This window comes from Microcebus murinus, chromosome 6, assembly GCF_040939455.1.
Source record: "Microcebus murinus isolate Inina chromosome 6, M.murinus_Inina_mat1.0, whole genome shotgun sequence".
Lineage (NCBI taxonomy): Eukaryota > Metazoa > Chordata > Mammalia > Primates > Cheirogaleidae > Microcebus > Microcebus murinus.
In genome coordinates this window covers 79,949,675-79,964,419 of record NC_134109.1, presented here as the reverse complement: position 1 = coordinate 79,964,419, position 14,745 = coordinate 79,949,675, and the positions used below count along the sequence as shown (strand labels likewise).

The window sequence follows — 14,745 nt, the reverse complement described above, 5'->3', positions numbered from 1 at the left end:
TTTGAGGTTGCTGTGAGCTAGGCTGATGCCACGGCACTCTAGCCCGCCACAGTACTCTAACCTGGGCAACAGAGTGAGACTGTCTCAAAAAAAAAACCAAGATTATGAACCCATTGTTGCCACATTCAATTCTTCAAGAGGAGTTGTATGAAATCTTGAGATTTTGGTAACTAATTCAAAACTTAAAAAACACATGTAGGCTTAAAGCCAGTGCGGTGGTACATTTCTGTAGTCCCAGCTATTCAGAGGCTAAGTAAGAGGGAAGGATCCCTTGAGCCCAGGAGTACAAGTCCCCCCTGGGAAATATAATATAGCAAGATCCTATCTCTAAAAACAAAAAGAAAAGCAAAAGCACCATGTGTAAGCCAAAAACATTATGTCTGTAGCCTACAAAAAGCCACTAATTTGTGATGACAATTTTAGACAAATCACTTCATCTTCCTGCGCCTAAATTTTCCCATCCTTAAATTGAAGAGATGGGAAGTGGCGTCTAAAGTTCCTCTCAGTTTTGACTTTAGATGAGTTTATATAAATATATGGCAATGAAAGTTACTGTTTTGTAACATTTACTTCTTTTCCCTGGAACAAAATGGGAAAAGATTTCAGAAGTTATGGATAGAATTTATTAGCTGAAAAAATATCTTTCTCTGTCAGAATATAACATTTCTAGCTGCATTAAATGAACTTACTTTTCTTCATTAGTCTCAGAAGGCACCCCATCCATTTCTGGAGAAAATTTTTTTCTGTAACAAACATACAATATTAGAAAAAGTGAGAAAATAGGAAGGGAAATTACAATCTATGATGAGATTAAGAGTACAGTTGTGACATTAGGGTTACTTTCTGAGGGAACATCAAAAACAGGAAGGAAAAAACTACATTGCATGGATATAAAACCAGACATTTTAAGCCACTCCTATTATAATTAATACTCCTGGAAAATTCTCACACATAAAATAAAATCAGTGACTAACTCTGATCCAGGTAATATGAACTTTACTGATTCAAATAAAAATTTGGCCTAACTTATAAAAGCTTATGCATTACATAATAATTCAATCCCAAAATGGAAGTCAATTAGTTATCTAAATACAGTAGATTTTCATTATGTGCATATTTTAGGAAAGTTCAACTATAAGTACTCAGTCTAGCTTTGTTGCCCAAGGCTACAGTGAGTGCCATGGCATCAGCCTAGCTCACAGCAACCTCAAACTCCTGGGCTCAAGCAATCCTACTGCCTAGCCTCCTGAGTAGCTGGGACTACAGGCATGTGCTACCATGCCCAGCTAATTTTTTCTATATATATTAGTTGGCCAATTAATTTCTTTCTATTTATAGTAGAGACCGGTCTCGCTCTTGCTCAGGCTGGTTTTGGACTCCTGACCTTAAGGGATCCTCCCGCCTTGGCCTCCCAGAGTGCTAGGAGCCAACGTACCTGGCCTATGAGTACTCAGCAAAAAAACTTAAGACTTACAAATAACACTTTAAATAGTGTAGCTGATTATGTTTGAAATTCCACTCAGTGAGTATTTGCCCTGGAAAGAGAAAAATAAGAGGCATTACCTGAAATTTCCTCAATTGGTTTTGGTTCCTGCCTCCCTATAACTAAATTAGGTTTTCACTTTATGCATTAACTTTAGAACCTAACCTCTAGGTAATAAAAAAAATGCCATTGTAGATTTAAAATTAGGGAACTACTTCATACTAAACCTGAACTTCAAACTGAAATAAAAGTCTGCTTATTTTTTAGTATCACTGAATTCAATTAGCTGTCAATGTAGATAAAATTATGGGCATCTTTTAGAATTTGATCTCTGATCCTTTCCTTTTGTCCTTGATCACTTTCTCCACATGTTTTTCCATTCTTCTAGTTTTACTTACCTCCTGTTCACAAATAACATTCATATCTACTTAAAATCGTATTTTTAATTTTAATTGTTATGCACCAATATAAGGAATTGATTATATAAGACTGGTTAAATTGCTGTTTTTTAAACTAGCAGCAACTTGCACTTTAATATCCTCCTTCCCAAAAGCAGCTACTTTTACCTTTAGCTGATTATTTTTGTATTTAATCTAGATAATTTGTTAATCTAGATAACTTGTGTATATTGCCATTTTTTTATTTTTCTAGTTTTTGACATTAAACTGTCTTCCCACCATGGAAGATAAAAATTAAACTCCCTTTCCTGCAACCATTTCCATCACATATACACACACAAATAGATAAATACAGTACAAGGCAAGATTACATGCTGATCTCATCACCATAGTATTAAAATCTTAAATACAATATTAGCAAAAAGATTCACTTGACCAGCCTAAAAAATATATAAAAAATAAAAAATATTAATAAAACGAAGCTAGCATTTGTAAAAAGGGTCATGTATGACGGTTATGTTGGTTTTATTCCAGAAATGAACAACTGGTTGCTGTGTATGGGGGGTAGGGAGGATGTTGTATCTGTAGTCTTAGCTACTTGGGAGGCTGAAGGAAGAGCCTAGGAGTTTGAAGCTGCGTGAGCTATGATGCCACTGCACTGTAGCCAGGGCAACAGAGCAAGACCCTGTCTTACAAAAAAAAAAAAAAAAAAAAAACTAATCGCAAACATCAACTTAATGATTAAGCTTTGAAAATTTTTCCTCTAAAATCAAACAAGTATGACAGCTATTCTGTTCAATCCATTATTAAGTCTTAGTAGTTCTATTTCCAATACATATCCTCAATCCATTATCTTTCACATAGAATACTACTATACCCACCTCATTGTTATCCCGCTTTTACTCCTATCATTCCACAATCTTTTTTCCACACAGCAGGGGGTTTATCTTGTTAAAACATAAATCACATTTAAGACATTTCCTACATCACAGCCTTAAAGCCCATCAGCTGGGCCATGCGTGGAGGATCCTAACACTCTGGGAGGCCAAAGAGGTGGCAGGATTGCTTGAGGTCAGGAGTTTGAGACCACTCTGAGAAAGAGTGAGACCCCCATCTCTACAAAACATAGAAAAAATTAGCTGGGCGTGGTAGCATGAGTCTAGTCTCAGCTACTTGGGAGGCTGAGGCAAGAGGAATGCTTGAGCCCAAGAGTTTGAGGTTGCTGTGAGCTAGGCTGACTCTATGGCACTCTAGCCTGGGCAACAAAGTGTAGACCCTGTCTCAAAAACAACAACAGCAACAATATCAACAACAAAAACCATGGGGTGGGGGGAGATGGGGGAAAAAAACCCACACAAACATTCCTACTTAAAAATCCTTCAAGTCCGGCCGGGCGCTGTGGCTCACGCCTGTAATCCTAGCTCTTGGGAGGCCGAGGCGGGCGGATTGCTCAAGGTCAGGAGTTCAAAACCAGCCTGAGCAAGAGCGAGACCCGTCTCTACTATAAATAGAAAGAAATTAATTGGCCAACTGATATATATATAAAAAAAAAAAAAAATTAGCCGGGCATAGTGGCGCATGCCTGTAGTCCCAGCTACTCGGGAGGCTGAGGCAGAAGGATCACTGGAGCCCAGGAGTTTGAGGTTGCTGTGAGCTAGGCTGACGCCACGGAACTCACTCTAGCCTGGACAACAAAGCGAGACTCTGTCTCAAAAAAAAAAAAAAAAAAAAAAAAAATCCTTCAAGTCCGGGTGTGGTGGTTCACGCCTGTAATCCCAGCACATTGGGAGGCCGAGGCGGGCAGACTGCTCAAGGTCAGGAGTTCCAAACCAGCCTGAGCAAGAGCGAGACCCCGTCTCTACTAAAAACACAAAGAAATTAATTGGTCAATTAAAAATATATAGAAAAGGTGGGGCGCAGTGGCTCACGCCTGTAATCCTAGCACTCTGGAGGCCCAGGCGGGCGGATTGCTTGAGGTCAGGAGTTCGAAACTAGCCTGAGCAAGAGCGAGACCCCATCTCTACTATAAATAGAAAGAAGTTAATTGGCCAACTAATATATATAGAAAAAATTAGCTGGGCATGGGGGTGCATGCCTGTAGTCCCAGCTACTTGGGAGGCTGAGGCAGCAGGATTGCTTGAGCCCAGGAGTTTGAAGTTGCTGTGAGCTAGGCTGATGCCACGGCACTCACTCTAGCTTGGGCAACAAAGCAAGACTCTGTCTTAAAAATATATATAGAGAGAGAGAGAGAAAAAAAAAATTAGCCAGGCATGGTGGCACATGCCTGTAGTCCCAGCTACTCGGGAGGCTGAGGCAGGAGGATCGCTTGAGCCTAGGAGTCTGAGGTTGCTGTGAGCTAGGCTGACGCCCACTCACTCTAGCCTGGGCAATGGAGACTCTGTCTCAAAAAAAAAAAAAAAAAAAAATCCTTCAGTGGCTTCCCACCATACTGAGAATAAACTCTTTATCAGGACCTACACAAAGCTATACGAGGCCGGGCGTGATGGCTCACGCCTGTAATCCTAGCTCTCTGGGAGGCCGAGGCGGGTGGATTGCTCGAGGTCGGGAGTTCGAAACCAGCCTGAGCAAGAGCAAGACCCCGTCTCTACTATAAATAGAAATTAATTGGCCAACTAATATATATAGAAAAAATTAGCCGGGCATGGTGGCGCATGCCTGTAGTCCCAGCTACTTGGGAGGCTGAGACAGAAGGATGGCTTGAGCCCAGGAGTTTGAGGTTGCTGTGAGCTAGGCTGATGCCACGGCACTCACTCTAGCCTAGGCAACAAAGCGAGACTCTGTCTCAAAAAAAAAAAAAAAAAAAAAAGCTATACGAGATCTAGTCCCTGCTTGCCTCTCAGACTTCATACTTTATATCATACCACAGCTTCCTCATTGACTATGCTATCCATACTAGTCTTTTTTTATCACTGCACATGCAGAGTTCTTTTCTGAATCAATGTGTTATTTGCTACTCTTTCTTGGTAAGAGAGACAAGAAAAACATTCTTTGTAGCACTATATATATATCTTCTTAGTAGCATTACCTCAATTGTAATTTAAAATCTATTATGTAGGCCAGGCATGGTGGCTCACGCCTATAATCCTAGCACTCTGGGAGGCCAAGGTGGGAGGATTGCTTGAGGTCAGAAGTCTGAGACCAGCCTGAGCAAGAGTGAGACCCCCATTTCCACTAAAAATAGAAAAAATTAGCCAGGTGTTGTAGTACACACCTGTAGTCCCAGCTACTTGGGAGGCTGAAGCAGCAGCATCAGCTGAGCCCAGGAGTTTAAGGTTGCTGTGAGCTATGATGACACCACCACACTCTAGCTAGGTGATAGAGTGCAACTCTGCCTCCAAAAAGAAAAAAAAAGTGTGTGTGTGTGTATATATATATATATGTAAAAAAAAATAAAAATCTGTTATGTAAATTATGTTATCTCCACAAACTACCTTTGTCACAACAGTAAACTCTATGAGAATAGGGGTGGTATCTCTTTATGTTCACTATTATAGCTCAGCAATGCTTTGTAAATAGGAGCTCAACACACTCTGGGAGGCCAAGACAGGAGGATTGCTCAAGGTCAGGAGTTCCAGACCAGCCTGAGCAAGAATGAGACGCTGTCTCCACTAAAAAGAGAAATAAATTAATTGGAAAACTAAAAATATATAGAAAAAACTAGCCAGGCATGGTGGTGCATGCCTGTAGTCCCAGCTACTCGGGAGGATGAGGCAGAAGGATTGCTTGAGCCCAGGAATCTGAGGTTGCTGTGAGCTAGGCTGATGCCATGGCACTCCAGCCTGGGCAACAGAGCAAGACTCTGTCTCAAACAAACAAACAACTTAAGATAAAAAAAAAAAAATAGGAGCTCAACAAATGTTTGCTTAATTAGTAATTATTTCAACCTTTAAATTAAAATTATTTCAACCTTTATTATCACCAACTTGCATATTTTTTCTCCTTTGGAAATATTTTTAAATTCAGTACACATATTGAAAATTCTCAGATAAAAATATTAAATACTACCAACTCCAGATCACCTAAACATCTTTGCTGTTTGAAATAGTCACTAAGCATCATTTCTGTCCAATCTGCAGACCAGCTGGCACTTAATTTTTTATTTTTTGAGACACAGTCTCATTTTGTTGCCCAGGCTAGCTAGAGTGAGTGCCGTGGCGTCAGCCTAGCTCACAGCAACCTCAATCTCCTGGGCTCAAGCGATCCTACTGCCTCAGCCTCCCGAGTAGCTGGGACTACAGGCATATGCCATCATGCCAGGCTAATTTTTTGTACATATATTTTTAGTTGATCGATTAATTTTTTTCTATTTTTGGTAGACAGGGTCTCACTCAGGCTGGTTTCGAACTCCTGACCTCGAGCAATCCGCTCCCAGAGTGCTAGGATTACAGGCGTGAGCCACAGCACCCAGCCTGGCACTTAATTAACTAAGATTCAAAATGTCAACTGAAGTCCCCCTTTTTAAAATATTCTATTACATACGTTCCACCTTTAACAAAAATATTAATAGGAGACCCCAGACTCTCACATTAAGCTTCATCTATAAAATGCTGTTATGCTTGAACTCTTGACGGCTGCCACATTGATTATCGATTGGTTCCACATTGATTGATTACTGATTGGAACCCAGGGTGCTACAGCATACTCACAGAGGTGTCCTGAGATATTTTGAAGTTTTGAGAGACATAGAGAAATTCTTTTTTTTTTTTTAATTGAGACAGAGTCTCACTCTGTCACCCTAGCTAGGGTGCAGTGGCATTATCATAGCTCACTGCAACCTCCAACTCCTAGGTTTAAGAGATCCTCAACCTTAGCCTCCCAAGCAGCCCAGACTACAGGCTCTTGCCACAATGGCTGGCTAATTTTTCTATTTTTAGTAGAGATGAGGGTCTCACTCTTGCTCAGACTGGTCTTTTTTTTTGAGACAAAATCTCACTCTGTTGCCTGGACTAGAGTGCCTGGGCTTCAAGAGATCCTTCTGCCTCAGCATCCAGAGTAGCTGGGACTACAGGCATGTGCCACCATGCCTGGCTAAATTTTTCTATATATTTTTAGTTGTCCAGCTAATTTCTTTCATTTTTAGTAGAGATGGGGGTCTCACTCTTGCTCAGTCTGGTCTTGAGCTCCTGAGCTCAAACAATCCACCTGCCTCAGCCTCCCAGAGTGCTAGGATTACAGGCGTGAGCCACTGCTCCCGGCCTCAAGCTGGTCTTGAACTCCTGACCTTAAGCCTCCCACCCCTGGCCTGCAGAGCAATTCTTCAAATGTTGGGCACTGTGTGAACTGCTAGCTCATTCACATTACATTAGTTTTAATAACATATTGTGAAGCTAGATTTTTGGCAGTTGCTATGATAAAAAGCAAGCACTTTTTAATTAAATTAGTACATGATATCTAAGTGGCAGTGTACAAACTGATTCCAAGCTTTGACAAATTGTGCAGTGTTCAACAGTTATATATATATATCCAATTAGTAAGAAATTGTGATTTAAGAATAAAATAAAAATTTATCACCTTTTCCTTCAATTTATGTATATTGTTTTCAAATGGTTACTAAGTGTCTGGGACATAAATACTTATTAAGTTGTTTGGACCTAATTACTGTACCTAATAAATGGAACTCGTAGGTATTTCTTTTGGTCTATGGGTGCCACAAACCAAGAAAGTTTGGGAACAACTAGTGTAAATAATACAGAAATCTGCAAACTACTGCCAAGTGGCCAAATCAGCCTTTGAGCTAAGAGTGGTTTTTTTTTTTTTTTTTTTTTTGAGACAGAGTCTCGCTTTGTTGCCCAGGCTAGAGTGAGTGCCGTGGCGTCAGCCTAGCTCACAGCAACCTCAAACTCCTGGGCTCGAGTGATCCTTCTGCCTCAGCCTCCCCGGTAGCTGGGACTACAGGCATGCGCCACCATGCCCGGCTAATTTTTTTTTATATATATATCAGTTGGCCAATTAATTTCTTTCTATTTATAGTAGAGACGGGGTCTCGCTCTTGCTCAGGCTGGTTTTGAACTCCTGACCTTGAGCAATCCGCCCGCCTCGGCCTCCCAAGAGCTAGGATTACAGGCGTGAGCCACAGCGCCCGGCCTCTAAGAGTGGTTTTTATATACTTTTAATGGGTTGTAGAAAACAAACAAAGAATATGTGACAGAGACAATGTGAGTGACCGTGTAGCCCACAAAGCCTGAAATATTTACTATTTGGCTTTTTTGCCCATTCCTGCATTTACACTACCAGTATCTAGAGTTAATATTTTCCAGTGTCCAATGATATAGACTAGACCTGAGCTATCCAACATAGTATTTACATTTAAATTAATTTAAATGAAACTAAAATTTTTCTTTGGTCACAATAGCCACATTTCAGGTGCTCAGTAGTCACATGTGCCTAATGTGATACTATGTTGGAGTATAGATATAAAACATTACCATTATCACAGAAAGTTCTATTGGACAGCCCTGTCCTATTATCAATATCTATAATATCTTGTACAGTCTATTATTTAGCATCAAACACATCATTACTACAATTCCAAATATTTTTACTCAATTTACATGTATTTGTCATCTTGTAAACATTTCCAGCCATTCACATAGTCAAGAAGAATTATACTGCTTTGAACCTAACTTTTAATTATCAAAACTATACAATATATTAACTCCCCATCTCTGTAAATCATCCCTCCAAGTTCCACTTCAAATACCACCTTCTCTATGTTAGTCTCCATTGCCAAAAGCATCAAATAAGCTCTTCCTTCTCTGTGCTCCCATACTATTTTAGAATGTCATATAATCCTTTACATTCTTTCTTGTATTATAGTTATTTGTATATATTAATCATTTCCCTTTCTGAATTGTAAGCCTCTTTAGTTTAGGGACTCTGAATCATCTGCTCCCAGCCCAATCACAAAGAACCGCCCCTCTCCCCGCAAAAAAAAAATAAATAAATAAGAAACAAAGAACCCAATAAACATCTAAGGAATTCGATTGGCCCAATTCAACTCAGTTGAAAACTTTAATCTTAATATTTAGAATAAGCTTCTGCTTTGGTCTTCATCCACATCCTTTATCTCTGTAAACGCCTAATAAACCTACCTGTAAAATCCCAATCAGCGATACTTCTCCCCCCGACGCACACAAGCTCGAATATTTAATTAAACCGCAAAAGTGGCTTAAATCCTGAGCTTGAATAATGGAACAGAGGAAGATTTTAAAACACTAATCTGTGGCTTACTAATATTGACTTTATTTGTTAATGTTATCATACCTGCCGAAAACCGAAAATCTGTTACATGCTGCTAGCACTCCGATCAGACACCTCAAATAAACCATGGTGACCCTTTTAGTTAAGACAGAGGGGTCCGTTCGTCGTCTGTGGCGAACGTATCTTGCTCTGTGAACCTACCTCTTGCTCTGTAAACCTACTTTGCCCTTTCTCAATAAATTTCCTTTCACGCTTGCAAAAAAATAAAAATAAAAAACCATGATGAGCCGGGAATTTTAAAACCACTTACTGCTGTCACTTCATTTATAGCCAAGAAAAGCTTAAGTCAGAAATGCAAACAGCCGTGAGCTCCCCCGGGAGGACTGGGGTGCGAGGAACTCAGACAGAAGATAGCAGGGCAGGGCGGGGCGGGCGGGGACCCCCCCCCCAGAGAGCCACAAACAAGCCACCTAAGCCGGCCCGAGGGGCCCAGGTGTGGATGGAGAAGTGCTAGGGAGGAGGGAGGCGGCACAATATGCAAGCCAAGGTGAGGAAAGAAAGCGCCCAGCACCCGGGGCGGAGGCGCCTACTCTGGGCCTGGTGCTACCGGAGGCCGCCCGGCTGAGGGAGCGTCCGCCACGGGATCTTCAGAGCGCTCAGACAAAACCCGAAGTCTTCCCAGGAGCCTGGAACGAAAGGGTCACTCTCTTTACCCACCGCGGCCCGCCTGCTTGACTAATTCTGCTCAAACTTGTTTGCAGTCCGCACGCTCCTGAGAGGGGCAGCTCACCGCCGCCGCTCGCCGTCACCTCACAACGCCCAGCCAGCTACCGAGAAGTATGTTCAAATCTAACCGCCCAGCCGACTCGCATGCGCAAAGCTGCTCTACGCGTTGGCTCCGCCCCTGACTCCACACCAACCCCAGTTCTACGATGCCTTTAATCAAATTTCTTCGCCATTGTGCCAATTTTATTTCTTTCAAGTTTATTTCAATTTCTACTGAATTTCCTTTGTTTATCCCCAATGCAGACGCCTCCACATCACGGGAGCGGCCATCTTCTTTCGATTGCTTGTTACAAAAGTGATCAGACCTTGGCTTCCGTACAAAATGGCGGCTTCCATAAGATTGCGTCACATCCCTCCTACTATTACTCCCTATAGCTATCAGGAAACAGTAGGCTTCTGGGACGAGGTGGCCGAGTGGTTAAGGCGATGGACTGCTAATCCATTGTGCTCTGCACGCGTGGGTTCGAATCCCATCCTCGTCGGTCGTAGCGTTTTCTTTTTTTGCTTCAAATAAAGGGGAAATTTATTTGCAGACGGGAAAGTAGGTGAATGATGCAGTTATGATTTATGAGCCAATTTATTCTGCTGTTTCCGGTCTTGATTTTCAGATATTGAAAATACAGTCTTTGGAGGGTTCTGACTTCAGAAATGAAGAAAAGAAAGGAAAAGAGACTTTTTCTGGAAATCAGAAAATGTGTTTGATTTAATTTATTTTTATGTGAAGCAAACAATAGTACATAGAATTCTACGATTATTACCAAACCATATGTTCCAATGCTGGTCTGCTCCAACTTAAGATAACTTAGCTCCTAATTGAGGGGTTTCAATTATTGTGGACTCTTACCCTAGCGTTTTTAATACTTGTCCTGATAATGAAATATCAGGTTTGACTTCAAAAACTACAGCGACACAGAGTATTCAGCAGTCTCTTCTGACCCCCAGCAGGCTGCAGATATTCAAGACACGTATACATCGGGAAGCCTCTTCTCTGTTGGCTCCACTGGCTCCTCCCTGGTATAGATCCCGATCCCTTGGGAATATTGACATCTCACCTAACTAGCCTAGCTCTCTAATCCATTCTCCAACCTGCTGCTCAGAAGTGTTTCCATCCTGGGTCTACACATTGCCAAGGGGTCCATGGATAGAATTCAGTGGATTATTTGGTTGTGAAAAAAATTTTCATCCTTATTTTCATAATCTTTAATTTAAAGCACTTCCTTCAATAAAAGTAAACAACAAACAACAATAAATATTGACCTTACTCATTCCTTTGTCCCAATAGAAATCACAGATATTTTTGTGTTACGTTACCATTATGGCTTTACACTCATTCTCGCTACTTCAAAATTTTGGTAATTATTAGACTTGTCATTAGATCTTGTAATGTTATGCATTCATAAAGAAGTACATACATTATTATATTATTATATCACACATTTTAAAGATATTTTGATAAATATATTCCAACATACTTAATTTGATCCATTTGAACACAATATTCTGGGAAGAGATTCATAGGCTTCACCGGGCTGCCAGAGAGGTCTGTGTCACTGTTAAGGTGAGGTGGCTCACACCTGTAATCCTAGCACTCTGGGAGGCCGAGGGGGGGGCGCGGATTGCTCAAGGTCAGGCATTTGAAACCAGCATGAGCAAGAGTGAGACCCTGTACCTACTAAAATTAGAAAGAAATTAATTTGCCAACTAAAAATATATATATAGAAAAAAATAGCGGGGCATGGTGGCGCATGCCTGTAGTCCCAGCTACTCGGGAGGCTTAGGCAGAAGGATTGCTTGAGCCTAGGAGTTTGAGGTTGCTGTGAGCTAGGCTGATGCCACGGCACTCTAGCCCAGGCAACAGAGTAAGACCCTGTCTCAAAAAAAAAAAAAAAAAAAGAGCCTCTGAGGGATCTTTCTAAGTTGTCTGAATGACACTGATCTTACCTTTCCCTGGACTAGGTCTTGCTCTCTCTCTACCCCTTTGCAGATGCTGTCCCTAGTCCTCTCCCTGGAATGTTCCCCTGTCCCCGTCCCACTTCCTTCTCATCCTATCACTGCCTGGCTGGCTTCTGTTCCTCCTTGAGATCTCAGCGTAGATGTTATCCCCAATCTGCAAGCCTACCCTAGTCCTGCAAGCTGCAGCTCCTTCTTGCATTTGCCTCAGTTAGTCCCTGTGCTCTCTCTTGCTTCTGGGCCTTTGTTCCCCATCTAGATGCTCCTGCAGCCGTCTGGGTTTTCCTCAGCACCTGCCAGGCAATATTTAAATTGCTTATTAGTGCTGCAGCTTCTCTGGAGGCAGCAGGACTACATCATTTTTCTGAGTTTTGCCAGTTTTTTGCAGTGATGATTTTCTTTGGAAAATTGATTAAGGTCTATTGATGCATCCATTCTCTATAAATAAAATGTGGGCGGATTATTTTCTCAAAGGAAAATTTTCAGCTGTAGAAGTTCTGTAAAATACAATGTACTGGACGAGTCTAGAGGGAAAAAAATTGTGAGTTGGAAACCCACTTTTCTTTATTTTTATTTTTTATTTTTTTTGAGACAGAGTCTCGCTTTGTCGCCCAGGCTAGAGTGAGTGCCGTGGCGTCAGCCTCGCTCACAGCAACCTCAAACTCCTGGGTTCAAGCAATCCTGCTGCCTCAGCCTCCCGAGTAGCTGGGAGTACAGGCATGCGCCACCATGCCCCGCTAATTTTTTCTGTATATATATTAGTTGGCCAATTAATTTCTTTCTATTTATAGTAGAGACGGTCTCGCTCTTGCTCAGGCTGGTTTCGAACTTCTGACCTCAAGCAATCCGCCCGCCTCGGCCTCCCAGAGAGCTAGGATTACAGGCGTGAGCCACCACGCCCGGCCTATTTTTTTTTAAAAATTTTTATACAATCCACACCTTTAGGAAACTCACTTTTCTATTCCTTAGTTCTTTACCTGTTTTCATGCTTAGTTGTTCACTTGAGGTTTCTTTCATATGAAATTATAATACCACTTGCTATGACAGTCCCAGTTTTTTGCATTTATGTTGATTTCCTGATCCATACTGTGCTTATTTTCTCTTTTTCTAAGGAAGTCAAAAGAATCAGGCCGGGCGTGGTGGCTCACGCCTGTAATCCTAGCTCTCTGGGAGGCCGAGGCGGGCGAATTGCTGAAGGTCAGGAGTTCAAAACCACCCTGAGCAAGAGCGAGACCCATCTCTACCATAAATAGAAAGAAATTAATTGGACAACTAATATATATAGAAAAAATTAGCCAGGCATGGTGGCGCGTGCCTGTAGTCCCAGCTATTCGGGAGGCTGAGGCAGCAGGATTGCTTAAGCCCAGGAGTTTGAGGTTGCTGTGAGCTAGGCTGACGCCATGCCACTCACTCTAGCCTGGGCAACAAAGCAAGACTGTCTCAAAAAAAAAAAAAAAAAAAAGAATCAACAACATGCCAGAATATCTAAAAGCCGGGGTTGGGGGGGTTGGGGGGGGTAGGGCGGGAGCAAAGGGTGAGAAATAATTGAAAATTGAATTAGTAATGGAGAAAGTTTGTAAGAAGCTGGCAGTGAAAGAGAGGCGCCATCTACTGGAGCAGCTGCAACGGCAAGACTTGTACAAGATAGTTCTACAGGAACGGTTGCTACTTTTGGAAACACCTATATGACTGCGGGTCTACCTCTGGCTCCCCTGAAATTCATCAACAAACCACAGCTCAAAGAAACCATTCTCTATCAACACCAGGGTTCTTCCTCACAAGTAATATCTAGAAGTATAGCAGGACCCCTCAACCTCTAGGAGACCACACATACACAAAGCCTGTTGCACAAATACATTACCAAGATATTCCAGCTCTCTCTCTACTTGAGTGTCAAAGAATACGTCTTCATTCTCTGAATCCAGCTTCAGAAAGACCCATTCTCTCTATTGAGAATGAGGTTCTCTGAGAATAAATGTCCAGTGTTATTTGGTGCTGGTTTGCAGCCCAGATGGGCCATTATGTGTCAGCAGCTCTAAAAGAAGAATTGAAATCAGTGCTTTTGTGTATCTGTGTGTTGACAGTTTATTTCTTAACTCTTGCAAGAAAAAACCAGACCTCAGGCTCCATGACTTGCAAAGATTGTTTTTCAGAAGCAGGCAATGACAGAAGTGAGGTCAGTCTCTTCCTTACCATTAGGAATTGCGAACCCACTGGAAAACTAGCTCTGGGAAAACAGCCATGACAGAGCCTGAAGAGGTTCTAGAGTGAATCCAGGCATTCTTCTCTGCGTCTGCAACACCAACATGAAAAGTTTTTCTTTGCTCAAATCATCCCCTGAGCTGCATGTTATCATGTGAAAATATCTACCTTGCTATAACAGCTTCTGGGAATGTCTACTGAGCTGAAAATTAAATAATTTTGTCATATTGAAGATCAGTAGAGAAAAAACTGAAATTCAGTTTATAGTAACATTGCTTAGGAAAGCTAAGATGAATGAACAAATGCCAATAAACTAGCAGAAGTGCAAATAACACTTGAAGGTATATGCCATGTGAGATAGCAATGGATAGTTAGCAAAAAGTAAACAGTTGTTTAAAATGGACCAATAAAAATGATCAAGTCATCTCAATTGTCAGTTTTCTGTTGATAGCTAATAATAGCTATGTAGTTAGAGTTCCGATTTTTAAGTTCTTGAATAGCACCAAAACTTGACATCTGAAAAATGGATGTCTTTTTTTGGATTTTTTAGCTTTCAAAAAACTGAAAGCTCCTTTATGACAGTTCCTGGGTACTCACTATAAGAATCACTTCCAATCAACGCTCTTCTCAATGACTCGTCAGTAATCACTTTTGGTATAATCTACAATGAAACAGAGTCAGCCTTTATTTCAGCCCATTATACAG

The 14,745-nt window shown here is 41.4% G+C and overlaps 2 protein-coding genes and 1 non-coding gene across 4 annotated transcripts in view; 2 read left to right on the top strand and 1 right to left on the bottom strand.

Moving 5' to 3' along the window:
- Window positions 1-10,179, bottom strand: part of KNL1 (kinetochore scaffold 1) — a 70,042-nt gene extending 59,863 nt beyond the window's left edge. Inside the window, exons 1-3 of one of the 2 annotated variants that reach the window (XM_020285948.2) lie at window positions 9,820-10,179; window positions 1,475-1,535; window positions 690-743 (exon numbers count right to left, since the gene is read on the bottom strand). In XM_020285948.2, the coding sequence (XP_020141537.2) occupies window positions 690-724 (35 nt within the window). In that variant the 5' untranslated portion in view covers window positions 725-743; window positions 1,475-1,535; window positions 9,820-10,179. The remainder of the gene's footprint in view (window positions 1-689; window positions 744-1,474; window positions 1,536-9,819) is intronic. The other variant, XM_020285949.2, reaches the window with a different exon arrangement.
- The window catches only part of CCDC32 (coiled-coil domain containing 32), a 375,634-nt gene that overhangs the window by 333,012 nt on the left and 27,877 nt on the right, over window positions 1-14,745 (top strand). The window lies entirely within an intron of this gene.
- On the top strand, window positions 10,289-10,370 carry TRNAS-GCU (transfer RNA serine (anticodon GCU)). The gene has a single exon. It is a non-coding gene; the product is annotated as a tRNA-Ser (tRNA).